The following is a 26,871-nucleotide window of genomic DNA, read 5'->3' as shown; positions in this document are numbered from 1 at the left end:
GATGCGGCGGTTCGCAGCGAGACTGCTGCGTGTGAAGTTTATAACGGAGCAGAGAAATTAAATCCTGCTTAATCCATCTGGCGGAGTTCCGTTGACCTATATTTTCACGCTGCGCAACTGACCGCCAAATTACGCTCTCGCCACCGGGACCGCCAAGCCCCTTCCTGCTGCGAGTCGCGCTGCAGTAGGGCACGAGAGACCGAACACCAAGCTACCCTCCTGTCGCTCCTCTGTGCCGCTGAGCGCTCGTTGCCGCACTAGTAAACGGCGCATTGTTTATCATGACCCGGTGTCCTCCTCCTGTCTGTGCCCTTAATTCAGCTGCGCCCCATTCCTTTGACTCTCCTGGGCTCCCTCCGCTGTGTACAATACCGCCCGGTAGTGCATTTCCCAACCGCAAAAGCCCCGCTTGTTGAACTCCGCAGGAGGGTCCCGTCTCGGGGAAAAATGAGCCACCGTGTCGCTCTGCTTCAGAAATAAGGCTCGGTAGATACTGCTGGGTTCCTGCGAGACTCTCGTCGTTTCATCGTTAGCAATTTTCCAGGAGAGCCAGTTGCGATGCTGGGTTTATGGTTAGTTGGCTTGTTTAGATTTGTTCCGTCTTGTTTTTCAATGGCCAGCAAATGGTGTGACAATCGGCTACAAACTTTAAATTGCACGGCTGAAATGATTATTTATGTTTTATTACCGTTTCTTGGGTCTGGGATACGTAGCCTTTGCTTACGAATTTAGGGTGAACGAAATCCCTTTTTCAAGACAGGAGAACACAATCGTTATCAATTGAAACTGCGTTTTTAATCAGAGACAAAACATTTTGACTGACTTTCAAAGACTTCTGAGTTAAAAATTGTCCATGCTTCCGAACCCTTTAACATTTCTAGGCATTGTAGCTATGGTTTATAACCTTTCGGCCTGTGCTGCAGATCTTTGCGAACTGTTGTAACAAAAATGACATCTTAGGGGTAGAAACTTGTTAGGCCTCGTCTGAGAGGGCAGCTGGAGGGTCGTGGTGTCGACTGTGGGCGTTTCCCTGCAGGACTCCCTCAGCAAGTACCCATGTGGAGGGGAGCACACACCCAGCCCCATCGCCAGTGCTGTGCCTCTCCAGGCAACACCCTCGCTGACCTCGTCCTCCCAGCTGACCGCCGTGGTCACTTCCGTTGAGGCTGGGAACACCATCGTTCTGCTAGGAGACAAGAAGGGACAGCTGCACAAGGTATGCTGGCGTTGCACGATGAGCTGGGATTTCCTCAGGAGCTGTCATGTATAAATAGCTGCAGAGTGAAAAGCGTCGATCCCAGAGGGAGGCCAAAATTAGATGTCGGGTTTGGCGCCGTGTTCTTAGCCTCGTGAGTTTGCTCAGAGTACGTTCTCGCACGGTCCTCGGTAGGGCGGCTGCGAAGGGACAGTCCACCTGAACCCCTCTGCCCTGTAGTTCCGTGTCCTGATGTATTGAGCCCTCGACGTGACCCTGCCCCACCAATCACTTTGCAAAGTTAGACACTGAATGTTGTTTCACGTGCTATCTCTCCAACAAAGGCACCTTTTCTTACTGTAGGACAGGAGGCTGAAACGATGAGATGAAAACTACTACAGATGCACAAGGAGGCCTAGGAGCAATTGCTGCACTTTAGATAGGCAGTGTATTTTCTTAGAGATTTTGATGCTGTATAGCTGCGCGCTATAAAATCAGAACAGTATACCACGAAGGCCGACTTGTGACACGCTCAGAAATCGTGTAAATACAATTTCCGAGCTCTTGCAAGCACGGTTTACTGCCTGCCGAGGTGCGTGGTTGGAATGTGCCGGCAGAAGCAGTTGACAAGTTGGTGCGTTTATAGATAAATCATACGCTCAGGGCTTGCAGTTAATCTAAGAGCATCTGTGCTGGAGAACAGTATGCCATTTAATCTACCGGTAGAGATTTCGTTCTCGTTCCGTGGCCTGTTTGTGCACTCCAGCGGCTCTCTGATGCCTACTGGTAGAGGGCATCCTTTAGAACCTCCACGGACCCCTAGATGCCCTTCACCTCCTTGACTTGTGCTGTGAATCTGAGCGGTTTGTCACCATGTGCCACAGGCTGGGGTGCCGTGCTGTGCGAATCGCTGGGATGCTGGCTCTGTTTGGTTAACATTGCCCGGGGGAGCATACCCACAACGGCCCCGCTTTCATGTGCGCGGGCTGCTAGAGGCTGGGGGGGGAGGGTGATGAAGCAGGCGAACAGGCTGGCCACAGGTCCCAGCAGATTGTGGATCTATGCTTGGAGAGCAGTCAGGCAGCAGAGGAGCTGCTCTGCAGGACTCCCTAATGTACCCTGACACCGGGATTGTGAGTGTGCCCGGAGGTGCCCTTTGTTATTTAAGTAGCTCCCTCCGGAAGCTCATTGTGCAGGAGGATGACCAGCTGCAGATCCTTCTGACCGCAGGCGCCTGTGTGGCGGGGCCTCTCTTCCCCCAGGTGTTCCTGCAGGGCAGCGGCCCTGGCACCGTGTATGAATCGGTGCAGGTGGACAAGGACAGCCCGGTCAATGCCGACCTGCTGCTGGACACAGCGAGGCAGAGCGTTTACGTCCTGACTGAGAGCAAGGTGAGGTCACGTGTGCGCGACCACCGTCAGCACCACGCAGGGCGGGGGCCTGTCTCTGCATCGGTACACTCTGGTGGCGGAAGGTGGCATGGCAACAGGTCCTTTCCGTCTGTCCGCCAGGTCACCAAGGTTCCGGTGTCCCAGTGTGAGCAGCATTCAGACTGCAGTTCCTGCCTGTCCGCCGGGGACCCGTACTGCGGCTGGTGCGTGCTGGAGGGCAGGTACGACAGCCCGTGAAACCGGCCCTTTCCCTTCTCATCCGCTCAGGCTCGTTGGAGACAGAGCTCAAAGCCCAAAAGCCCATCCTCAACTGGTGATTTACCCTCGGCAGGTGCACGCGCCGGATGGAGTGCCCCCGCCACACCCAGCCCAACCACTGGCAGTGGAGCTACCGCTCGGGCAGCAGGTGCGTCACAGTGGAGCGAGTGGAGCCCGACGTTCTCAGCCGGGAGGAGCAGGCCAACGTAAGTATCGTCCCCGACAGAGATGGCTTTCTAACAGGATGCTTTATATCCACTTAGCCGGAGCGAGTTGCCTCTCATCGCCGTCATCGACTCTTTTCATGTGTGCAGCGGATTGTGTCTCCTGCTTCTGAGCTCTACACATGTCGCTGTGAAAAGGGGGTGTTGGCAAAATGAATGAATAATGGAAATGATTTGCATATCAATCCTTACTGATGGAAACACAAAGTCTCATCTGGGAATTATCTGAGGGCGGAATGTTGATCATTATGTTTTTCGCGGTTTTTGATGTAGATCTCAATCCTGCCTAGAGGTTTTGACTTATTCAGTTTTTTTTTTTTAATAAAGTAATGTAAAAAATTTTAAAAATATCTCTTTGTGCTGCGAGATGGGAACGTATTATTTTGCAAACAAAGTTTATATCCTTCTTAGAAGTTGAGAATGCGGGGCTATTTTTTTCGTTTTCCTTTCAGGTTTCTCTCACAGTGGCGCAGTTGCCCTCTTTGTCAGAAGAGGAGTCTCTGTCTTGCTCCTTCGGAAACATACATATTCAGGCTGCAGTTGTCATGGAGACCAGCATCAAATGTCAATCACCCCTGCCGGAGCTCCTCCCGCCAACTCCACTTGGCAGTGGTGAGTCTCCTGATGTTATCATGTAATATCAAATGTTTAAGTGTTTATTTTTAGTACGAAGAGCCTCTTGCTTTGTATCGAGCCTTGGGTTAAATGACATCATCAACTTACAATAATAACAGTAATGATGTTAGATGTTCAGTGGTAAATATTTCCTGTTTTTAACCATTTTGTGCAGAAAAGAATTTCGTTTTCGAATCGACGTATGTTTAATTTGACGACACGGAAGCATCGGTATGTGTGCAAAAGCGAGCTAAGATATCTTGAGGTTCGGTCAGTGTGGCTTTTATATGGGTATGTGAATAACTGTGTACCAGGCTAATCGGTGAAATCGCCGGTTTCCAGGTGGTCTTCTCTTGAGAAAGTGACATACAGCACAGTACGAAACATGCTGAGGGTTAGTTTAACAAATACTGTATTATTAACTCGAATATAACTCGCCCTGGCGTATGTCTCGCACCCCTGATTTTACTTTCCGAAACAAATTAAAAAGTTTTGCATACACCTCGCACATGGGGGGGGGAGTTTAAAACTAAGAAATAATCGTTGTTACGGCAGTTTCGGATATTTTGGAATTCGGCTAAAGAGAATCGGCGTTTCAACGGTCGTCGGCTTGCCTTCGTTTTTGAGTCGCGCGATCTTTCAATACCGCGCCAATCATATGCGTACCGGCCTACGTCGTTTCCGTTTCGCACCGCTCTTTCAGATCGCTTCTCGGAAGTGATTCGCGAAGCATTGTTCGTTAACGTATCTCAATTCTTGTAAACGACCGGTTTTGCGCTTGAAATATGGAGAAACGTTCAAGTTGTAGTGCTCGTTTTAAACTCAAAGCTATTGATTTCGTCGAAAAACGTGGCGATTGAGCAGCAGGGCGAGTTTAGAGTGACTGAGTTTAATGTGCGATGTTGGCGTAAACAGAAACTTGCATTACAAAAACACCCGTAAGTCGAGAAAGGCATTCCGAGGACTTGGAACGTGGAAAGTTTCCTGCATTGGAGAATGAGTTGTACGTGTTAGGTTTGCGTGAAGATAGCTGCTGTGTTTTGCACGAAATGTTACACCTCGAAGCGCTCAAGTTAACTACGAGGCATCGGTCGCACATCAATTTAATTTTTTCCTGAAAAACTTTTTCCAAAAATTCCTGCATATGTCTCGCACCCTGATATTTTTTTCTTTTACACACACACACACACACACATTTTCAGAACCGCTTGTCCCATACAGGGTCACGGGGAACCGGAGCCTACCCGGCAACACAGGGCGTAAGGCCAGAGGGGGAGGGGACACACCCAGGACGGGACGCCAGTCCGTCGCAAGGCACCCCAAGTGGGACTCGAACCCCAGACCCACCGGAGAGCAGGACTGCGGTCCAACCCACTGCGCCACCGCACCCCCACACCCACACCCCCTTTTTTCTTTTATTTCTTTATTTTTTTTTTTAAGAAAAAACTTGAATTTTGGGGGAAAAAAGTGCAAGTTAGATGTAAAGAGAGTGTAAAATATTCCAGTAGAGCACTTAAAGTGCTCATCAGTCTCGAGATGGTCATAGAACCAAAGCTCAATCTGTTTATATTTATTTAGCAGATGCTTTTCTCCAAAGCGACTTACAATGGATACTATATAGTGTTTCTAGCCCACACAGCTTATGCACCAAGGTAATGTACACTGCTAGATATACTACTTACACTGGGTCACTCATCCATACATCAGTGAAACACACACTGTCTCTCTCACACTATGGGGGAACCTGAACAGCATGTCTTTGGTCTGTGGGAGGAAACCAGAGCACCTGGAGGAAACCCACACAGACACAGGGAGAACATGCAAACTCCACACAGACTGAGCGGAGATCGAACCCACATCCTCTCGCACCACCCAGGCGCTGTCTCACAGTAGCGCTCCTCGCTGTGCCGCCATGCTGCCCAGTTGTTGTCGGATAAGGGGGTTTATTTACCCCTATTTTACATTAAATCTCAGCTTGCTTGACGTTACTTATGAGCGAAGGTGGAAGGCAATGGCCGTCAAACGTTTGCAGACACTCGATCACTTTTACATCCTTGCTTTCAGCATTTAGAGTTAATTTCTGCCGTGGCCTCGGACCCGACATTTCGCAACGCTACAGGGAGGCGTGGAAGTGCGGTCGTCAATCACTCCACGGTGAAGATTACATCTTCAGGTGCTCGGATGAGGAATGTCCAATCCCGCATACTTCAGGAAGTGACTGACGTTTATGCTGGCGCCTCCTATGATTGATAAGCATCTCAAGTCCAGGCTTGCGTGACTACTGAGAAGGCAGCCTCCGAGTGTAGAGGCGCTTCGGGTTGTAACGCGCAACCGTGGAAGCGGCTGGTTTATCCAAAGGCCCGTTGAATGTCGCCCTCTCTCCTCCGCAGACCACCTGTCCCTGCGCGTGTCCCTGATGTTCGGAGAGGTGACCATCTCCCATACCAACATCACCTTCTATGACTGCAGGGCAGCAGGGCAGCTCAACACCACCTCCCCGTGAGCAAACCAAGTATTGTATTTGGACATGAACACACACACACACACACGCATGCACTCATACCGTTTTGCACAGAACATCTTCTACTGCATTTAAATTTCCACGTAATGTGCACGCTTCCGAAACCCAAGTCCTCGCATTCCGTTATTTTAACGCGGCACCTAATCGCCGAGAGGCGTGGCTCCGTAAACGCATTTATTTCGCCCTTTATTGTATCATTGCGTTGCGTTTGTGCTTAACGACATGCCTGTGCCTTGCTGCAGGTGCATGGCCTGCGTCGGCAGCGTGTGGCCGTGTCACTGGTGCGCCCTGGACCAATTGTGCTCTCACGCAAAGCGCTGTTCCCACAAACACATCATCTACAACACGCTGGTAAGTCCACACCTCCCGCATGTCTCGCCAGAGCCTCGTGACCCTTGAACCCTTGGGTGAAGTGTGTGTTCCGGTCTTTGAACGGGACCCAGTGTGTCCGCTGGTGAATCTCCGCTGCAAACTATCCCGTTGTTACTAGGCTACCGCTGTCATCCGGACCGCCCCGTCCTGCTTTTATTTCATGAAATGTGGTCCAGCCTTCCTTCCGAAGCCTTGCTCTCAGTCAGCGCAATGACTAGAGCAACACGTTTTGTGCGGCGCTGCAGATATGTGAATCGCTCATATTTAATTTACGGTCTGCAGGTGCTGATCTGTAGCGTCCTGCTCGACCCGTGGAATTTGCGGAACCCATGCCTTCGCTGCCGGGAGCATCAATTCTGTGCGGTGTAACGTCCTTTCGAGCCGTTTTCTACGGAACAGCTTGCCATTGTGGCGTGTCGCCGTGGCACGGTACCGCGAGGGGAGTCCGAACGCAGCTGTATCTCTTGGCGACGCCGTTTACACGCAGTGTCTGGCCGAGGCACACGTTCCTTTTAGCTCTTCTTGTGTCATCCACATCTGTTAGAGAAGAAACATCATTTGTGGTGTAAGCTGGTAGTAGCGGATGGTAAATGTTGGTCGGGGGGGGGGATCTCATATATTTTTACTAAAGGAACAACTTCTTGATCTGTAGACCCCCCCCCTCCCTTTCCCCCTCGGGATGTTTGCCTTTATTTATTGGATGTTCCCTTACAAGTTCTTCGTGTGTTTGAAGTAACAAAGTTAATATTTTAGGCTGTTTGACTTGATTTGTTTTTTGCTTTTTTTAGATTTTCTCGTCTCGGTATTCCATCGCTGCGTTCTGCCTTATCCTCAGTCTTTCGTTAAGTCATGAACCACGTGTGTGCAGGCTCTGCTCGTTTACGTCTAGGAGATCTCGAAGAGCGCTTTCGCTCAAGTGCCTTTTCCTTTCCCAGCATTAACTTTACCTCCCTCGTAGCGCTTTATTTATATGACGTCTTTGTCCAACTTTACGGTTCTTCACCCATCTATACAGCGGGGCGTATTTACTGCTACGATGCAGGGTAAATACCTTCGTGAAGGGTAGTAGAGTAGGAGTGGAATTCAAGCCCAAACCTACGTGTTACCAGGGAGCAGTTCTAACCACGGCGCTGCCTGCTGGCCGGCTGTGCGGAGGGACGAGGTCGTTGTCAGGTTGACCAGCGTCAGGAACTGTTGGCCCGAGGACCGCAGTGGGGGGGGGTTTCGTGCAAAAGGTCAACCGTAACTCTTCTTGCTCTTTGTGCTGGGAGAGCGGTGGCCTCCGAGTCTCACGTTTCCATGGTGCTGGCAAAGCTAGGACGATAAGTTGGGTCGCAGATGGTGCAAGGTAAACGGGATGAACGCGTAATCTGTTTTTTGTTCGTGGGCGCACGGTGTGACGGTGAAATGTTCTTTTGGCCCGTGACCATGTTTATCAGATACCATACGGGATTGCATTACATTTATGCAGCTACTCCAGAAACGAGATGTGGACCACCGTTCGTCTTGAAATTGCGCACGCGATTAAACGTTTTGACGCCCTGCTCCTCAGCTCGGACCGAGTCGCTTTCATATACTCTCGAGACCCCCGGGTTCGCTGCCTGCTCCTTTTACGTGAAACCCCCATTTCTCCCCACCTCCACCCCGATGTCTGCGTCCTTCAGGCTCAGGAGCTGGAGCCCCGAGGTGCGGATGCGTGCCCGTGCGTGTGGGCGCTGAAGGGCTCGCCGCTGGTCCCGGTTGGGCTGGACATGCAGCTGGTTCTGCTGGGGAGGAACCTGGACCTGTTCGAGGTAACGCACCCCAGCTTGCTTTGGAACAGCCTTTATGTTACAGTTCAGTGCTTGCTGACCTCTCACCGCGGAGTTCAGCAAGAGGAGCTAGACGTGCAGAGGATCGGAACTTGAAATCAAGACGGGTTCCATCGTATAACAGACACCTTGTCATCAGTCCTGATTTGTAGCTGCAGGCAGTGGTACCGGGGCTTTTTTGTGTGTCCGCAGTTCAGAGCGAGAGCTGCGTGTTGCACGTTTAATCTCCGGATGTTGGTTTCCGCAGGATGAGGAGCCGTACGTGTGCGTGGTTGATGTAGAGGGGAAAGCGGTGACGCTCGCAGCTTCCCTGGAAAAAGGCAAAGGAATGCAGACGCACACCATCACCTGCGCCGTTCACAGGGTACGTGCGCCCCGTCTTGCGCTCTCCGTCTCCTCTGATGCAGGCAAGTAGAAGAAGAGCGAGTGAAACAAAGCACCATGTTTAGCAGCGTACTCTCCCGAGCGTGTGCGGCAAAGTGGACTGTTTTCTAGTCATTTCCATCTCTTCTGCATGTTCTCTCGCTGAGGCAGACAGGAATGTACACAGAGGACTGTTGCTGTGCTCTTCTTGCTAGTTTAGTTGCAAACGGAAAAGACGCTTCACCACCGTCACCTGCGGCAAGTGCCACATTAAACGCACCCTCGAATGCCGCAGCACCGCTTGTACGATTCGCCAAGCTGAAACTTGCGCGGTGGTTTCCGCGGCCTGCGATATAAAGTCTCGTCCCGAGCGCTCGAGCGGCGTGCTGAAATCGCGTGCCTCTCTCAGTTCCAGTATTCGACGCAGCAGCTGGAGTACTCTGCCCCGGTGTACCTGCGCAGAGGCTCCTCCCAGCGCATCGACTCCACGCCACACCTGCACCGTAAGCACCTGTGCGCTGTGCGGAGTTTGCACGTTCTCCCTCCCCCGTGTCTGTGTGGGTTTCCTTCGGGTGCTCTGGTTTCCTCCCACACTCCAAAGATTGCTCTTCAGGTGGACTGGTGACTCCGTCACCTACGGCGTGCAAGTGAGACAGTGTTTTTCACTGATGTATAGGTGGGTGACCAATTGTAGGTAGTGTATATAGCAGTGTAAGTCACCTTAGGGGAATAAGGTGTGGGCTGATAGAACGGTATTTATTGGAAGTTGCTTTTGAGAAAAGCGTCTGCTAAATAAAGTAACATAAACGTAGGCACCTCTCCTCCTCTCTTGCACATTCACACCAAATTGCCTCCTTCATCCGGGTGCCTTTGGGAGATGGAACTAGTTTTCTGATCGTTTTATTTGCTTTCTTTTTTTTTTTCCCCCTCTTTTAAGTCATCGATGATAGACAAAGTGAAAATGTTCTCCCGTTGAGACGCTTGCTGTGTGTCCGCAGTGCAGCTGTATGACTGCGCAGTGGGCCAGTCGGACTGCAGCCAGTGCCGGGCTGTGTCCGCGCGCTACGGCTGCGTCTGGTGCGGAGGCGAAAGCCCCAGCTGTACGTACAGCGGTTCCTGTCTCAGCCACCCAGTGGAGACCTGCCCGCCGCCGCTCATAACAAAGGTGCGTGGCTTGTACACCTTTCCCCGCTTTAAAACAGATACGGTTTATTAGTTGGTAAAAACAGGAGTGCATCACTCATCGTGCTTCTGCACGATGGATGTCAAAAGTTCACCGAGATCCTAAGGTACTCTGTCCTGCATGCGACCGTGTTCTCTGTGTTATGAGATTAGATCCAGCCCCAGACTGGGCCCTTGGAAGGGGGTATACTGGTGACGATCTGGGGCTCCAACCTGGGCCAGCAGTTTGAGGATATCCAGAAGGGAGTGACGGTGGCTGGAGTGCGCTGTGTCCCACAGCCCGAGGACTACGTCACATCCACCAGGTAGCTGTCAGCCTTGCACGTTTCTGCTGAATGGCTCTTTCTGTGAAAGCTTTAACATGCGGTATCCTCATTCAAACGGCTCGTGTTGGCAGGGCTTTTACGCTATCTGCTGTTCTCCTGTGCGTGTCAGGGTTGTGTGCGAGCTACAGCCCAGTCAGCAGGAGACTCGCGGTCCAGTAACGGTCTCCGTTGGAGAGACCGAACCAGGTCGGTCTCAGCAGATGTTTGCTTATCAGGTGAGCACATCCACACGCATCAACACGCAGTTTAAAGGTAAAGCAGCCTTTCATCGTAAGGATGCAGTTTTGATTTGTTTGGCCCTTGCCCTAGTTTTGAATATTTGAAATTTCTTCCTCTGTCAAGCCAAGAACTGAAGAGTGCACTTCCCAAGCGTGTTGTTGGAGTCCTACAGCTTGGCCCACGTTTTTGACGACGATTACTGTGTCATATCCCGGTTGTGGCCAACAGTTTTGCAAAATAACACTGTCGTTCCCACGCTTACGTATTCATCTGTGAAATAATAGAATATTTTTTTCATAAGAATATAATGGGGTCACAAGTGTACAGTACATACGTGTGTAATGGGATCAGTTTAATTTCCTGCATCATTGCTATTATAGAGATGTTGCACATTGTTACCCGCTGAGCTTAAATCGGTTACTTTGATATCGCACTTTGGTTTTTTTGCTTCAGCTCTGACTTCGTGTACTGCGTTTCTGTACATGTCAACGTTCAGTGTGGATTAACACAACTCTGTGTATGTTGGGGGTGGGACATTCCAGGACCCACAGCTCAGTGGAATAATCCCAGAGAAGGGTCCGGTGTCGGGTGGAACCTCCCTCACAGTGCAGGGGTCCCAGCTGCTTACAGGACAGAAGGTCGACCTGGCTGCCTACGTGGGCCTCCACCCCTGTTACGTGTAGGTGTCGGACACGTGCTGCCGACTGCTCGGACCTCTTCGTAGCTGCAGCGGTCGCTAAAGCATCCTGCGCTTTTTGCGATGTTGTTCCGCTCCCGTGTTTGGCGACGTCATCTCATCGGCTTCGCCATTCTCGTTGCGCTGTTTCAGAGCGGAGGAGGTTAATGACACTCAGCTGGTTTGCCGCACCAGCCCTGTAAATCGCACAGCAGAGCTGCAGGTGAGAGTGCTCTTTGGTAAAGCAGAGAGGATTGTGGGAGATGTGCTCTTCAGGTACCTGGCTGATCCAGTCATTACTGATGCTAAACCTGTGGAAAGTTTCTACGGGTAAGGAAAACCGAACTTTGACCGGCTTAACGCGCCGTTTCTGTCTGTCGTCATTCACTTAAAATATCCGTCCCTGTTCGATTTTGTGAATTTTCCCCATTGTGCATCATAGCATCGTATCAGTCTTGATCTTTTGGAAGCGATGGCTTATTTAGCAAATAGCCAGATTACGTTGTGATGCCAGCATTGCATTAAGTCTGTCTGACATATGGAAACTTTATTTATTTTTTTTTCTTTTTCTTTCTGTGAAGTGTGGTGCTTAAAACGGTTGGTATTTCGCTTTGCCAGGAAGTGTGTGTTTTTGTTGTTGTCGCTGTTGGTATGCAGGTGCGCAAAGGCCACCGAACCAGATTTAAATTACAGTATATAACATATATTTAATGTCAACAGCAGACAAATGCTGCGCTGACAAATGATCGTATGACTTTGGCTTCGCAGCGGGGGACGTGCTATTAAAGTGAGCGGAAGGAACCTGGATGTGGTACAGACGCCGATGATATCGGTGTCGGCGGAGCCGGCCGAAGATGTGGTGGCGAGAAAGAGGCGGTTCAGCCAGCTTACGCAGAGGAATCCCCACGTCATCAATAGCAGCATTCCAAAGGTAAGGCGGCTGCAGTCAGACGGCTCTCGTACCTAATGCCAGGGAACGAGCGCGGAAGGATCACCTTCACGGAAGCGTTCATCTGTGTGCTGCGAGCTACGCCCTGCCGGTATCGCATGCCGCGTGAATTTTGTTACGGAACAACGAATTCCATCCGTAGATAAGCATCCGCTGCTGACAGGATGTCAAGACGCGTAATTATCTCGGGTGAAATGGTTTCATTGTTTGTCGGTCACGGCCAGACATAACCCCATCCAGTGTGAGCACCCGCAAGCATCTCTTCAGAGGCAAGTCAGCGTTTTCTTTCTGCTCTCTTCCAGATACAGGAACCATGTATCGATGTGTTCCCTGATCAGATGACCTGTGTGACACCCGCCGTTCCGAGCGAGTTTAAAGTCACTGGGGTGTGGTTCGAACTGGACAACGTGAGGGTGGATTTTGCCAGCATCGACGGCAAGCCCTTTAGATACTACCCAGATCCCATCCTGCACCGTCTCAACCGTGACGTGCCTGACCAGCCGTTCCACTTCAAACCCGGAGGGGTCATAGCGGTAGAGGTAAGTTAACACCCCAAGACGGAGTCGAGGTCATTTTTGCTTTCAGCTGTTTCGCGTGCGTTCGTATTGTGTCGTGTGAAACTGATGCGACTCTACTGATCACCTACCTCCGGATGTGACCTTCAGGGCGAAGGCCTCACCTTGGCAATGACTCGAGAGGAAGTGATTGCATGGGTAGGAGTTGAGAGGTGCGACATCAAAACGCTGGACAGTACTCACCTTTACTGTGAACCTCCTGAAATCCAGCCGCTCAGCCCGGACAACTCTGACACCCCTCCAAGCCTGCGCGTGAGTGCACCGCCACCGGGCAAAAACTGCTACGCTCTGTGTGCGTTTTGCATGCCGGTGTCTGAACTTGAGTGGTTTCTCCTGTTGCAGGTGGTGATGGGAAAGCTGGAGTTTGACCTGGGTCTGGTGCACTACGATAATGACGTATTCTCCGCAGTCCCCCTGGCAGCCCAGGTGGGCTTAGCAGCAGGGGCTGCTGTGGTGGTGCTCGTTGTGCTGGTCATTATCCTCATGTACAGGTTGGTGAAAACATCCTCTCTTGCCAATTTATTTTACACTGTAAAAGACAGCCCTTGTTACTTAATATAGTAACACAATAGGAAGACCAGTATTACGGTAGTCGGCACGGTGTGCTAAAGGAAAACCGCTCATTTTGCAGCGTAAGAGCATTAAAGGTATTAGGAGCAGTCATTGCAGAAATCATCCAAGACTCACTGCGTGGATAGAAGTAGTATTTATAAGCCTCGAACGGCAAAGTAAAACGTGCTTTCTCTGGAAGTTACTCTTCCATGTACGGCTTTATTAGAATTCACCAATAAACAATTTTGGTTACCGGTTAGAAATATTGCAACCCGCAGCAGTTTGTGCTGACTCGCGGGACACATCTCTGAACGTTCGTTCGCTTCTCCGCGTTCCGAACAGGAGGAAGAGCAAGCAGGCTCTGCGAGACTATAAGAAAGTGCTAGTTCAGCTGGAGACCCTGGAGATCAACGTGGGCGATCAGTGCCGGAAAGAGTTCACAGGTACGGTGTCCGTCGCTGTATGGGAGCACCGTCGTGGGTTTTTGGGTCTAGACCGTGGTGCCTACAGTTTGGACAAGGATTTTGCTTGTTGCCCATTCAGCTGGGGGGCACGGTGGCGTGGCGGGTTTTGCCAGGGCCTGCTCTCTGGTGGATCTGGGGTTCGAGTCCCGCTTGGGGTGCCTTGTGACGGACTGGTGTCCCGTACAGGATGTGCCCCCTCCCCCTCCAGCCTTGCGCCCTGTGTTGCCGGGTTAGGCTCCGGCTTGCCGTGACCCCACTTGGGACCAGCGGTTTCAGACTGTGTGTGTGTTCCCCTTCAGCTGTTGGTAAGCTGTGTAATATATGGACTAGAACAGGTGTCAGTCAAGGTCTGTCATTACTGAACACACTTAAGAAATGACAGATGGTCTAAATTATCATTGATCCCATTCAATTAAAAAAAATTGTTACATAATAAACTGTAACAGCTACTGGAAACATATTCCCCAGTTCTGCACGATAGGCTTATAAATTCAGTACAAAAGCGGTTTTACTCATCATGATATCATTTTAAGTCTATAAATGTGCTTTGTGAGATCCTGACAGACGCCACGGACAGCATAACCGCACACGTGGACTCAATCCCATACAAATGATTCCCGACGACACAACTCCTCTTCCTGGTTATCGGTCCAAAGCAGTTATTCAACGCAACAAAGTAAACATGGAATAAAAACTCATGGGAACTTTTAAGAAAATTAGAATACAGTAAATTAATTAACTATGCATAGAAACTTAATTATGCTTAGCATAAGACTAATTATATATCCTAATGGATTGTATTGGGTATTTGTGACTTAGAATGAAATTGATTTAATAAGGCTGCCAGAGCAGAACCTTGTCATAAATCAAGGGCTACCTGTATATTCTAAACATTTTAAGTGGTTATTGAGAATAAATGAAAGTATAATATTAAGGTGGAAATGATACTTTTTTGGAAGTATTATGAAATGACTATAAACCCCCCCGTTTTAGGTGATACAGAAAAAAATGGATCCCCAGATTTTAATAAAGTAAGAAAAAAAAAAAAAAAGGCAAATTTAGTCTCCTTACAGAAAGAATTTCCCTAATGCAGTGATTTCACGGAACAAATTAACTCTATTAAGCGAGACACTGGTGCTGAGTGAATAGCTATTAATAAAAGTAACCAGCTTGTCTTGCAGGGATTTTTTTTTTTTTCTCCCTTCCTGTGGTTGTCGTCTTAAGTATAACTTGTGAATGGAACTTTACTTCATTGTGGAAGTAAAATAACAATGTAGTGCTGAAAAATTCCATTGCACAGAAAGAAGTGTAAAAATATAAATTTACAATTTTCAGAGTCATTGTATGGGATTTTTGCAATGTAAGACTGTTATATATTGTAAGTGATGAATTCATTTTGCGGGTTTGGCCTGTGTTCACTCTCTGGTGGGTCTGGGGTTCGAGTCCCGCTTGGGGTGCCCCATGACAGACCGGCATCTCGCTCTGGGTGTGCCCGCACCCCGCGCCGTCGGGCTAGACCCTGGCTTACCGTGACCCCCCTCAGGACAGGCGCTTTCAGAAAGTGTGTGTGTTTGAATTAATTTATTTTCCCAATGCCATGGGAGGGTAGCTGGTGTGTAATTTTCCTTTTCGTCTGTCAGACCTCATGACTGAGATGATGGACCTCAGCAACGATGTGGGTGGCCCAGGGATCCCTTTCTTGGATTACCGCACCTATGCCGAGAGGGTCTTCTTTCCTGGACAGAGGGGTGCGCCACTAAGCCAGAACCTGGACCTTCCGGAATCTCGCAGGCAGACTGTGGAGCAAGGCCTGGGGCAGCTCAACAACCTTCTGAACAACCGCCTCTTCCTCATCAGGGTGAGGCTTTTATGTTGCTCACACGCTGAAAATGTCTGCACGCGGTGTCCCTCTGAGCTTCTCCTTTCTCGGGATGCATGCGAATCGCGATTAGGAAGCGTGCCGTTTCCTCCCAGTGTTTCAGTGCTGTCCTTTCTTCCCACAGTTCATCCACACGCTGGAGGCCCAGCAGAGCTTCTCCCAGAGGGACCGTGGCCATGTGGCCTCGCTGCTTACCATGGCCCTACATGACAAGCTTGAGTACTTCACCGATGTCATGAAAACATTACTAGGTGACCTAGTTCAGCAGTATGTGGCTAAAAACCCCAAACTCATGCTGCGCAGGTATTGTACTCTAGTATAACGAAGTAATCTACAGAAACAAATGCAATCGTAACTAGCAACTGCTAGATTTCATTTTTTTTGTTGCACACACCTATGTCCGTCTGTCTTCTCCTCAAGGACTGAGACTGTGGTGGAGAAAATGCTGACCAACTGGATGTCCATCTGTCTCTACTCCTACCTCAAGGTAGCACTTTGTGCAAATGTGTGACTGGTCTTTTGCTATACATTAGCCTACACATTATTTTTAGTAAGATTTTTGAATCAGTATGGCCTTCCACTTCAAATAATCATTCTTTTTCCTATGCAGCAGGATTTATATTTTTGCAAAAGTTTTTGCTCCCTTTCCAATTTTGTCAGTTCTAGTAATATATGAATGGAGGAAAAAGTGAAACCAGTGTTGTGGAAGATGATAAAATGTGCAATCACAGGTGTGACAGATTATTTCCCCTTTTGAGTCATAAACTGGTTGTGCCACCCGTGTCTATAGCAATGGCAACTACATGCTTCCCGTAGCCGTTGACCAGCTGCTGGCATCACTGTGGAGGAATGTTGACGGCTCCTGAGGAGGTTTGCAGATTTCTGCAGTATAAAGGGCTCTTTCCAGGTGTTGCCATAACATGTGTCAGATTAAGGTTAGGACTTTCCATAGGCCATTCTGTAACTTGCTGGCTGATGCCCTGACACTATCCTTTAAGATTTTCTCATACAAAGGAGAATTCATGGTTCCTTCATTGGTAATAAGGTGCACAATATGCCTAGATCATCACATTGTCACCACCATGGTAGTCTGGTAGAAGGTTCTCATGCTGAATGCTTTATTTATTTTTAAGATGACATGTTGTGTGTGGGGTTTTTTTTTTTTTTTTTTTTTTGGCCCTATGTTGTGGAAGTTATACTTCTGATTAAGGAATCCACAGAACATTCTTTCAGAAGGTCTTAAGAGAAATTCGCATGCTTTTGGGAGAACTGTAGGCAAGACTTTCAAGGTTCGTGAGCAGTGGTTCTTGCCTATATTTTACTTTGGCAAAGTGTCTTATGTTTGGCTGATGCTTTTCTCTAGAGCGACTTACAGCGTTAAACTGTTATTTACCCATTTATACCACTGGGTAATTTTACTGGAGCAGTTTAGGGTAAGTACTTTGTTCAAGGGTGTTAACAGCTGGAAGTTGAATTTGAACCTGTGATCTTTGGGTCCAAAGACAGCAGCTCTAACCACTACACTACCAGCTGGCTCTTTTCTGTTTTTAAAAAGTTATGAACACTTACTTAAGCTGGGCCAAAAGTGGCCTGCAATTCTCTGGATGATGTTCTGATGTTTTTAGAGCTCATTAATGATTTTAATCCTTACTCGTGGAGGTCCTTTGGCAAGGCAGACACTCTGATGGAGATTCACCACTGTTTCAGACATGCTCCGTTTAACGTTCATGGTTCGGGTGAGGTTCTGAGCCTTATAAATGGCTGTGTAGCACTGCCGGTACTGATACTGCTCAGCAACTTTTCCTCCTGGTGTCTTCAGAATTTTTATTTATTTATTTATTTATTTATTTTTTGAGCATGTCATACGTCCCTGTGTGAATCTGTTATGCCAGCTGTTTTGGCTGATTGTATTCGAAACAGCTGACTCTGCCCCTTGATGAGGTTGACTAAAATTAGGGTATAATCACTTTTTCATGCTGATTGTGCATTTCATTATCTTTTACAACACGGAAATGACTCACAAATCAGTGCTGGTGTCTTTTTTTTCTTTCCCCCTTGTCAAGCTGGAGCTACAGTACCATCATATATTGCCACAACTGACAAAAAGATCTGATCAAATTTAATGTCAAAAAGATGTGAAAGTAGATCGTATTTGAAAAAGGGGGCAAATACTTACAAATGATTTTCTTTTTGTAGCGGAGTAAAAAAGACTGTTACCTACTGCCAGCAAAATACCCAAACGGGAAAGGAGTGTGGGGCAGGCTTTTCGTTCAATTGCTGGTTCCATTGGTCATTATTTAATGCAATTCTAGTGATTGCAGCTTGCGTGTGTGTGTGTGTGTGTGTGTGTGTGTGTGTGTTCGTTCTTATTTTGTCAGTCGGAGGCATATTGTTAGTATGGATTGCCAAAGTGGGGATAATAAAGCTGAGAAGTTTATAATGTTACACTTGACATGGGAACATGTACATGGGAAATTGTTATTGATTAGGAACTTGTGAAAACGGTGTATTTTGGTTGTCAGTAGTTTAGTGTTAATGTGTGTAGAAGTTGTTAAAAAAAAATTATTATAGGTGTATAAGATGCTTACAGATCCTAAAATGCAAATTAATCAAGGGACGACTTTTGTTTGCGATTTAAAACCATCTTCGGAGTTGCGAAAAGACGAGTTAATGTGCTCCCAGTTGTGTTTCTAAGCGAAGGAGCCAAGTTGCGGTACTGAATTTAAAGCCAATTTATTTAAAAAGATATCGGTAACTACATATAAAATTCAGAAGCCCAATGAGCAGTGAGAATGACTAAATCAAAATTTACCTTGAAAACAGGACTGTCATTTAATTTCAGCTCGTGTAATGTTTGCACAACGTGCAGCGTGAGAGAATGAGAGAGAATGAGTCGAGGCGTACGAGGGAGTGAAAGAGTTGATGAATGTATGGCTGTGCGTGACAGCACTGTCCCCTTACTCGCCACTCCAACCCCCTCCCTCAGGAAGTAGCAGGGGAGCCTCTGTATATGCTTTACCGTGCCATCAAGTACCAGGTGGACAAAGGCCCCGTGGACAGTGTGACTGGGAAGGCCAAGCGGACCCTCAACGACAGCCACCTGCTGAGGGAGGACATAGACTACTGCTCGATGGTCGGTACCACCCACTTGTCCAAGTTCTCTGCACCGTGTACCCCTCTCTTGCCCGCTTGCTTCACGTCCTGCTTGCTGGTTCCTCCTTTACTCTGTTGTACACCGGTCTTGCTCCTCGCTCTGCTCTGTCCTGCACTGGCTCCACATCCCCATGTCTTGCACTAGCTCCCCGTCCTACTCGTCAATGTCCTGCCCGCCTTCCCTTCCATTCTTCCTTCCGTCGGATTCCGAAAACGAGCTATCGGCTTTCCCGAATACAGACACGACGACAAGCCGGTTTCTTTTCTTTGTAATGTTTACTGACATTTTTGCTTTTCTTTTTCTTGCCGTTCACCACCCCACGCTGTATTTTCCCTTGCTAAAGACCCTGACGGTGCTGGTAAATAACGGTGCAGAAGCACAGCCAGTGAAGGTTCTGGACATAGACACTATTACCCAGGTAAAGGACAAGATCCTGGATCAGACCTACAAAGGAGTGCCCTTTTCGCAGAGACCTTCGGCTGACTCGTTAGACCTTGGTACGAGCGCCACCGTTGCATCTTGATGAAACACCACCCCACTGTGGCACAAATGTTTAATGCAGATTCTGCGCAATAAGTGAGAGCTATCTTCAGGGATTTCGAGTGTTGATTTCATCATTCTTAGAGATTTATAACATGCAGTTACTGTAGCAAATGTTGGCGACTTGTTTCAATGGCCTTTCTTGCATATAACACATTGTAGAGATTAGTGGTGGTGCTGCATTGTGGATTCCCCCCCCCCCCTCCTTTCAGAGTGGAGATCTGGACAGGCGGGTCACCTGACTCTCTCTGATGATGATGTCACGGCGATTGTTCAGGGCCGCTGGAAGAGGCTCAACACGCTACAGCACTACAAGGTCAGGCACACATGGGCTGTAGCTGTCTGTGCGATTGAGGGGCAGAAATCCCCATTTCCCCACCGTGCTCACACTTTCCCCCTCCGCTTCAGGTGCCGGATGGAGCTACTGTAGCTCTCATTCCCCGCTCGCAAGGCTCTGGACAGCTGGGTGTCAACCAGGTCTACCAGACTGGAGAGAGTAAGGAGCATGTCTATGTATAGACAGAAGGACACTGTGTATTTTGCGTGTGTGTGTGTGAGAGAGAGAGAGAGAGAGAGAGAGAGAGAGAGAGTAAGCAGCGTGCACCCCACAGAGACCCCCATGCTGGAGGTGGAGGAGGAGGAGGGGCTCCGCCTGTGGCATCTGGTCAAGTCTAGCGAGGACCCAGAGATCCCCAAGCACCGCAAGAGCAGCATGAGAGAGAGGGAGCGGGCCAAGGCCATCCCTGAGATCTACCTCACACGTCTGCTCTCCATGAAGGTCAGGAACCTCCGGCTTGCCGTCATGTCCCTACCCTGTCTCGCTTACGTTTTCCGTTTATTAGATGAACGTGTTGCATGTGATCTAATGACTCTGGAAAACATTTGTGGTTCCGCTGACCGCTCTCAGCACTCAGAATGGGTGCTTCTCTATGTACTTATGTAATGTAAATCTAAATGAATAAATGTGGGAAAAAAATGTAAACTGGAATGTCAAATAGTTTTTAAAAAAAAAAAAAAAAAACACACAAGTAAAGAAGATGATATATTTTAATGTGCGCTAGCGTGTAAACTGGATGCTGTGTCAACTGGATCCCTCACAGGGTACTCTGCAGAAGTTTGTGGACGACGTGTTCGTGGCCATACTGAGCACGAAGCGACCTCCGCCCATCGCTGTCAGGTACTTTTTTGACTTCCTGGATGACATGGCTGAGAAGCACGGCATTGAGGACCCAGAGACTGTGCACATCTGGAAGACAAACAGGTGATTCTTATGTGATTGCCCATAAAGCTTTTTTTTTTTTAAAAAAATATTTATTATTTTTTAAATGGCACTGGGGAGTTAGGCAACTGAACTTGTACCAGAATTACTTTCTTCTGCCATTTCTAAGTTATAGTTAAGTTGCAGTTGCTGTGTGGAGTTTGCATGTTCTCCCCATGTCTGTATGGGTTTCCTCTGGGTGCTCTGGTTTCCTCCCACAGTTCAAAGACATGCTATTCAGGTTTCCCCAGAGTGTGTGTGTCACAAAGAGAGTGTGTTCCACTGATGTATGGATGAGTGACCCAGTGTAAGTAGTGTATCTAGCAGTGTAAGTCACCGTGGTGAATAAGGTGTGTGGGCTCATAACTACATAAAGTTCATTGGAAGTCACTTTGGAGAAAAGCGTTTGCTAAATAAATGTTATGGTTTAATGCTTTCATGTTACTGGACTGTAGTTGTCTCATTTTATAGACCTGTTAAAGCTTTGTATTGTGTTAATTTTTAAAATACTGTCGTAGCATTTGCTGAAGAGTTTTCTCTATTCAGTGAATATATCTGACTTTTCAATGAGAGCATCTGCTGCTGTTGTCTTTCTTTTGTCCAGCCTGCCACTGCGTTTTTGGGTGAACATCTTGAAGAACCCCCAGTTTGTCTTCGACGTCCAGGTCACTGACAGTGTGGACGCAGTGCTGTCAGTCATTGCGCAGACTTTCATAGATTCCTGCACCACGTCTGAGCACAAAGTGGGCCGGGTTTGTGTCTCATTTCTTTTCTTTTTTTTTTTTCCCCCTTTATCTTGGCCGTTATTCATGAGATTAATTTCAATTATTGTTGCCGGAGGCTCTCAGTCACTTACTGACCTGCTCTCATACACTATCTGGAGTCAGACTTTTCCTGTTCTTATATATAACAGGCTGCCATGAATGTTTAAGATGAAAATTTTGCTCTTTCTATCGGACAGGACTCTCCAGTGAACAAACTGCTCTATGCCAGAGAGATCCCTCGATACAAGCAGCTAGTGGAAAGGTGACATTCGTTCTTTCATGCAGTTTGTTTGGTGTCTCCCTTGACGACTATTAAATGAGCTTTGCTGTAGTTCAGCTTGATAACGAAATTATTATATTTTGACAAGTTTAAACTGGAATGTCCTTAACCAGTGGGGAAAGCTACTGTCACATAAATGTATGCATTTCTTTATTAGACAGATCATCCCTATCCATAGCAATCCTATAATTTATAGCAGTTATAGGTGTCTCTAGAACTGTGGAGTTTGTGAATATGCAGCATTTGAACATGTTTTCTGTGTATATTCAGCAGGATCACTTTTTCTCCCCCCCGGACTGTGACTTCTAGTGTGCTGACATTTGTGTCCAACAGGTATTACAGCGACATCCACAACGCGGCGTCTGGCTGTTACCAAGAGATGAACTCCACCCTCACCGAGTTGTCAGGGGTGAGGAAAAAGCACTGCATTATTTCTGTTTGTCATATAGTTCGCATTGTTTTCCTGGAAGGGTCTTTTCCCTTTAGAATCAAATTTCATTGCGAAGCGTGGCGGTAAAGGTTGTCACCAGTGGTTTCCTGAGTTAACAGTAACTCCTGCGGCTGTACTTTACAAATAAAGGCAATAACTATGTATCCTTATTGCAACTTTACCATTATTTCAAAAAGAATCCTGGCCAGTGTTTATCTGAGACTTCTGGTTTTCAAATGTCAATATCTGCTCATATCTTACCTTCACTATATTTACCATTAGAATATAAAGATGTTTTTCTTATGAGATTACTGGCGGCAGGGTGGCTGTCTCACGGCATCTGGGAAATGCGAGAGAATGTGGGTTCGATCCCCGCTCGGTCCGTGTGAAGTTTGCATGTTCTCCCCGTGTCTGTGTGGGTTTCCCCTGGGTGCTCTGGTTTCCTCCCACAGTCCAAAGACACGCTGGTCAGGTTCCCCCATAATGTGTAAGTGACAGAGAGAGTGTGTTCCATTAATGTATGGATGAGTGACCCAGTGTAAGTAGTGTATCTAGCAGTGTAAGTTACCCTGGTGAATAAGGTGTGTGGGCTCATAACACTATATAGAGTTCATTGGAAGTTGCTTTGGTGAAAAGCATCTGCTAAATGTAAATGTACTGCTGCTCTGAGTTCCCATGTTAATGCATCTGTTGAGTTGGAGTTTGTTAAACAAAATTTCAGGAGAGAACTGTTAGACCAAACACCTGGTCATGCCCACCTGTCAATCTTGCATTCACCATATAAGCGCCAGAAACTTCCATGGCCCGTGTGTGCCGTTTTCTGCAAACAGGCATGTCCTACAGACACTGCCGCTTTCGCTTCTTCCCTACTGTTCTTGATCTGTGGTTTTTTTTTTTTTTTTTTGGTTTACCGTCCCTTCCGTCTGGCTTCTGGCAGCCCCCGCTTCCTCTGTCTCGGCACCTGGACCAGTATGGTTTTATTTTTTCCTGATTGCCTACACCAACTCTGTGATCTGGATGTGTTGTTTTTACTCAAACACAGCGCCACCTCTCTTTTTCTTTGCTTGATTGTACAAAGGTGTCCCAAATGCTAGATTAAACAACCTCACTTGAGGTTCAAGCACTCAGGCAGATTCTAAGCCCAGGTTGAAAGTACACTAAGCATCCACTTAATCGCATAATCAGCCGAATACCATACTTCTGACTCTTGAGTTTTTCCCTTTTACCAAATATTTTCATTGTTGTCAGTAATAGTACATCTTCATGGTTGAATTTGTCCAGGGTGATATGTTTTTGCTTTTTTCATCGGAGTCGCTTTCCTCAGCAAATCCAATATAAGAATGTCTATGTAATGTTCTCGGGTGTTTGCATTTCAGAGCTTTGCATCAGAGATGAATGGATTGGTGGCTCTGCATGAGCTCTACAAGTATATCAACAAGTACTATGACCAGGTCAGTACCTGTGCAAAGTAGTCTTTAGACGACAGGCCTAATGACTTGCCTTACTTCATGACTGTATTTGTAAACAAAATTGTAATTTTTGCCTGTCGTCTTCTGTCTGTGACACAGATCATTATGGCTCTGGAAGAGGATGCCACGGGACAGAAGATGCAGCTGGCCTATCGTTTACAGCAGGTTGCTGCCTTGGTGGAGAACAAAGTGACCGACCTGTGACCCCTAGGCTGCTCTGGCAGGGACTCTAGCCTAAGTACCATTTTGAGGCATCGTTGGCTCACGACACCACACAGAAAACTAGCGGAGATGGGAAGAAACCTTCCACTCAAATACTGGCGCACTCATCTTCTTTTCCCATACCAGCGCTGCTTTGGGAGTCTTATTTATACGGTTTTATTGTACGTACAGCGAAAGGGAACATGTTTGAATTAGGACTACATTTCTGAAAATGGTAAGGGTGACTGCAGTTTAGAGACTGAAAATCACTGCACTGGAAAGACTGACTTCTAAGTATTGTCTCTTTGTGCATGTGTGTTCGTGTGTGCATGTATGGTCTGGTGCGTCATGTGTTTCTGTATTGGCAAGATCAACACAGTAGGTGAACTGTTTTTTTTGTTGATTCTCATCTCTGTGCCATGACTTCTTGATGGAAATTACGCAAGAGGGCTTCACAACTCCGTTACTTGCAATACGCAATACCCTGGTCCAAATCCTCACTTCTAAGAGTTGGGAAGCCTTACAAGTTTCTTATTACAGTAGGTCAAGTAACATACTCGGTTGTTGCATATCTTGATGTGAAAACTTTGTGAAATATTTGTCATACCCTCTGTGACTCTTCAGTTGTCCATAGAACAGGGATGGATAATATTGAAGCTGCTTTTTTTTTTTTTTTTTTTAATAAATAGCTTTTCTAGGGGGTTTTTAACATTCTACAGTTATTGGTCAGTGATTTTTTTTTTTTTTTTTTTCCCTTATAATGGATAATTGCTAACAACTTCCTCGGTGAATGAGTATAAATTTCAGAGCAGCCATTTTATGCTTTAAGCTCACACTTGCACACTGGTAACAAGATGCACTGGTGTGTCAGATGTAAATATTTGCTCCCCCTGACAGTCTAGTTGAAATAAACTAAGCTTTGTTCCAGTATAAAGACCATAAGGTGGATTTACAGGGAAGCACTTGTTCCTCTTTTAACAACTTGTGCTGTATTTATTAACTGAAGTCTAGGTTGCTCAAGGCCAGACTGCAATTAGCAGTATTAATTTGTGTGTCACCGTATAGCTTTTTAAATGTAATATAAATATAGAAGTTCTTCAGTATCTTACGTGAAGCAATAAATGTTTTTGAATTGAGGAGAAAATTATACCAGCATAGAAGATGCAAAGTAGGGACTGGGCTGGATAATTTAGTGGGTTTTGTGACTTTGCTTTTAGACAGACTGTGACTAAATTATGAGAGCGCAAGCAGGTTGATGCACCCAGGATCCATCTGGGAATATGGTCGGACACTGTATAGACACTAACTTATTTACTGTAAATAGTGCTTATTTATATACTATTACCACACGTGCCTTTTCTTCAGAGCTTTTTTGAAATAATGACTTATTAAAATGTACTAATTGCATTCAAAACTCTGGTGGGATTTCATCATGACATTTTTGATGTAAAGTGAGAACTTAAGAGAAACACATTTGTAGTCTGATTATTTTACTGTCATTTCTGTTACCGAAATGATAGCTGGTTTCTCTGTGGTAACCTTTGAGGCTCACTGACCACTTTAATCAGAAACTTTACTGTTATTGACATCTACCTAATCTTTGATATCATAGGTTAACAGTGAGGTTTTTTAAAATCCCAACAAATACTTGGATTTTTGAAGAATTTATAATGTAGTGTATAATGTCATTAATATATATGGAGAGAGTATTAATTGATACTTGGTAAGCTACATTTAATTTTAATCTGCTTAACCCACAGGAAAAAAACACTGGAACAGTCTGACTATAAACTCCTTTTTGCCTGTTTTTGCAAATTTCCTGGTAGTATGTAAATCTGGTATGCAGAAAGATGATATGCTGTTGGAATGAAACCAGAATGACTGTCTCGGTTGAGTCTTTGCCACACAGTAAGAAGAGTCTGTAGGACGTACAATCAGAGGCTGAGAACTGTTGTTTCATATTAACTGCTGGATATTGGTTTGGTGCAGCATTTCCACAAATCTTTAAGTTCTGAAAGTATTTTAATTGAACAGATTTATAACTTTGCTGTGTTTTGCTCAGGCTCTCTGAGGCATTACACCGGCTCTTGAGGGTGTGACCCCTACAGCTTAGACTATTTAGAAAAATGCCAAACCCCACTTCTCATTATTGTCAATTAGCTGATGGGTGTGTGTGTGTGTGTGTGTGTGTGTGTGTGTGTGTGTGTGTGTGTGTGTGTGTGTGTGTGTTCCTGCTTGCCTCTTTGTCTGGTTCCCTGTTTTGCCTCTGTGTGGTCTTGATTTAGTGTAGTTTTTTCTTGCATGTTTGTGACTTGATTGGTTTAACACGTGTATGTGGATGATTCTGTACATTGTGTAATTATTTTTACAGGTGTTCAGTGCAGTGTGCGCATGTGTATGTGTGCACACATGCCGGTGCATGTCAGTGTAATTGGCATTGCACACTAAAAGTTTGTTTGTAAACCAGATAGCTTTTTTTTTTTTTTCTAATGGATCTAATTCTATCTTCTCTAATAGAGATCAGTGGACTGATCACCAATACAGGTCCTTTTACAGTGAGGCCCCTGGCCCAATTCCTCACCCAGCATTTTGCAGTTCCTTCATGGTCTGCTTCATAATAATAGACAGCAAGCTGTCAGTGGCATCTGTGGGGTGCCTTTTTTTTTTTTTTTTTTTTTTTTTTTTTCCTCTTTTTTAAATTCTGCTGGCTTCATTTTTGGTGAGGACAGATGGGGGGGGGAACACGGATTTGAGCTTTTGCAACTCCAAAAATCCATATGTAACACTTTTTTTTTTTCCTCATTATAAATAAATTAAGGAACTAAATGAAGGGATCCCCAGCCTTATGTTTTACACACTTTTGTATTTGTAATGTGTATAGTTTGATAACCATTGTGTATATGTGCCTGTAAATATGATTGAGAAACTGTTCTTACATTGAACTTTGTTGGAAATACTGGCTGTATCTATCATTTGAAGAGATATTGGAAGCCAAAATGAGAAACTGAAGGATTTTTATGGGGAAATAAAGTATAATTTAACATTGCTTTAACTTAGTTGTGGTCTGTTATTCGTAGTCTAGTTATGTATGTATGTATTTCCATATCACATCATAGTGTGTTGGCTGATGGATTCCCAGGTTTCTGCATCTGATTTATTGAGATGTATGTAGTCGAAAGAGAATTTGTCTCCTATTATAGACA

General features: G+C 46.6%; 1 protein-coding gene across 4 annotated transcripts in view; it reads left to right on the top strand.

Moving 5' to 3' along the window:
- plxnb3 (plexin B3) overlaps window positions 1-26,687 on the top strand; it is a 50,522-nt gene extending 23,835 nt beyond the window's left edge. For 3 of the 4 annotated variants that reach the window (XM_029251817.1, XM_029251816.1, XM_018752966.2), the window contains exons 3-36: window positions 1,037-1,216; window positions 2,458-2,586; window positions 2,707-2,807; window positions 2,918-3,050; window positions 3,521-3,680; window positions 6,074-6,182; window positions 6,447-6,555; window positions 8,241-8,369; window positions 8,635-8,751; window positions 9,160-9,253; window positions 9,749-9,915; window positions 10,086-10,237; window positions 10,368-10,473; window positions 11,020-11,156; window positions 11,307-11,483; window positions 11,922-12,084; window positions 12,405-12,641; window positions 12,768-12,929; window positions 13,020-13,168; window positions 13,572-13,672; window positions 15,334-15,551; window positions 15,697-15,875; window positions 15,993-16,059; window positions 18,559-18,705; window positions 19,070-19,223; window positions 19,479-19,582; window positions 19,675-19,762; window positions 19,878-20,044; window positions 20,367-20,527; window positions 21,129-21,276; window positions 21,486-21,550; window positions 21,902-21,977; window positions 23,375-23,449; window positions 23,567-26,687. In XM_029251817.1, coding sequence (XP_029107650.1) covers window positions 1,037-1,216; window positions 2,458-2,586; window positions 2,707-2,807; window positions 2,918-3,050; window positions 3,521-3,680; window positions 6,074-6,182; window positions 6,447-6,555; window positions 8,241-8,369; window positions 8,635-8,751; window positions 9,160-9,253; window positions 9,749-9,915; window positions 10,086-10,237; window positions 10,368-10,473; window positions 11,020-11,156; window positions 11,307-11,483; window positions 11,922-12,084; window positions 12,405-12,641; window positions 12,768-12,929; window positions 13,020-13,168; window positions 13,572-13,672; window positions 15,334-15,551; window positions 15,697-15,875; window positions 15,993-16,059; window positions 18,559-18,705; window positions 19,070-19,223; window positions 19,479-19,582; window positions 19,675-19,762; window positions 19,878-20,044; window positions 20,367-20,527; window positions 21,129-21,276; window positions 21,486-21,550; window positions 21,902-21,977; window positions 23,375-23,449; window positions 23,567-23,671 — 4,566 coding nt within the window. In that variant the 3' untranslated portion in view covers window positions 23,672-26,687. Of the gene's footprint in view, window positions 1-1,036; window positions 1,217-2,457; window positions 2,587-2,706; window positions 2,808-2,917; window positions 3,051-3,520; window positions 3,681-6,073; window positions 6,183-6,446; window positions 6,556-8,240; window positions 8,370-8,634; window positions 8,752-9,159; window positions 9,254-9,748; window positions 9,916-10,085; window positions 10,238-10,367; window positions 10,474-11,019; window positions 11,157-11,306; window positions 11,484-11,921; window positions 12,085-12,404; window positions 12,642-12,767; window positions 12,930-13,019; window positions 13,169-13,571; window positions 13,673-15,333; window positions 15,552-15,696; window positions 15,876-15,992; window positions 16,060-18,558; window positions 18,706-19,069; window positions 19,224-19,478; window positions 19,583-19,674; window positions 19,763-19,877; window positions 20,045-20,366; window positions 20,528-21,128; window positions 21,277-21,485; window positions 21,551-21,901; window positions 21,978-23,374; window positions 23,450-23,566 lie in introns of those variants that run through there. The other variant, XM_029251818.1, reaches the window with a different exon arrangement.
- Window positions 26,688-26,871: the final 184 nt, after the last annotated feature.

Source organism: Scleropages formosus, chromosome 1 (assembly GCF_900964775.1).
Source record: "Scleropages formosus chromosome 1, fSclFor1.1, whole genome shotgun sequence".
Classification (NCBI taxonomy): Eukaryota; Metazoa; Chordata; class Actinopteri; order Osteoglossiformes; family Osteoglossidae; genus Scleropages; species Scleropages formosus.
Note: the sequence above shows the minus strand (reverse complement) of the source record. Positions and strands in the feature narration are given on the sequence as shown.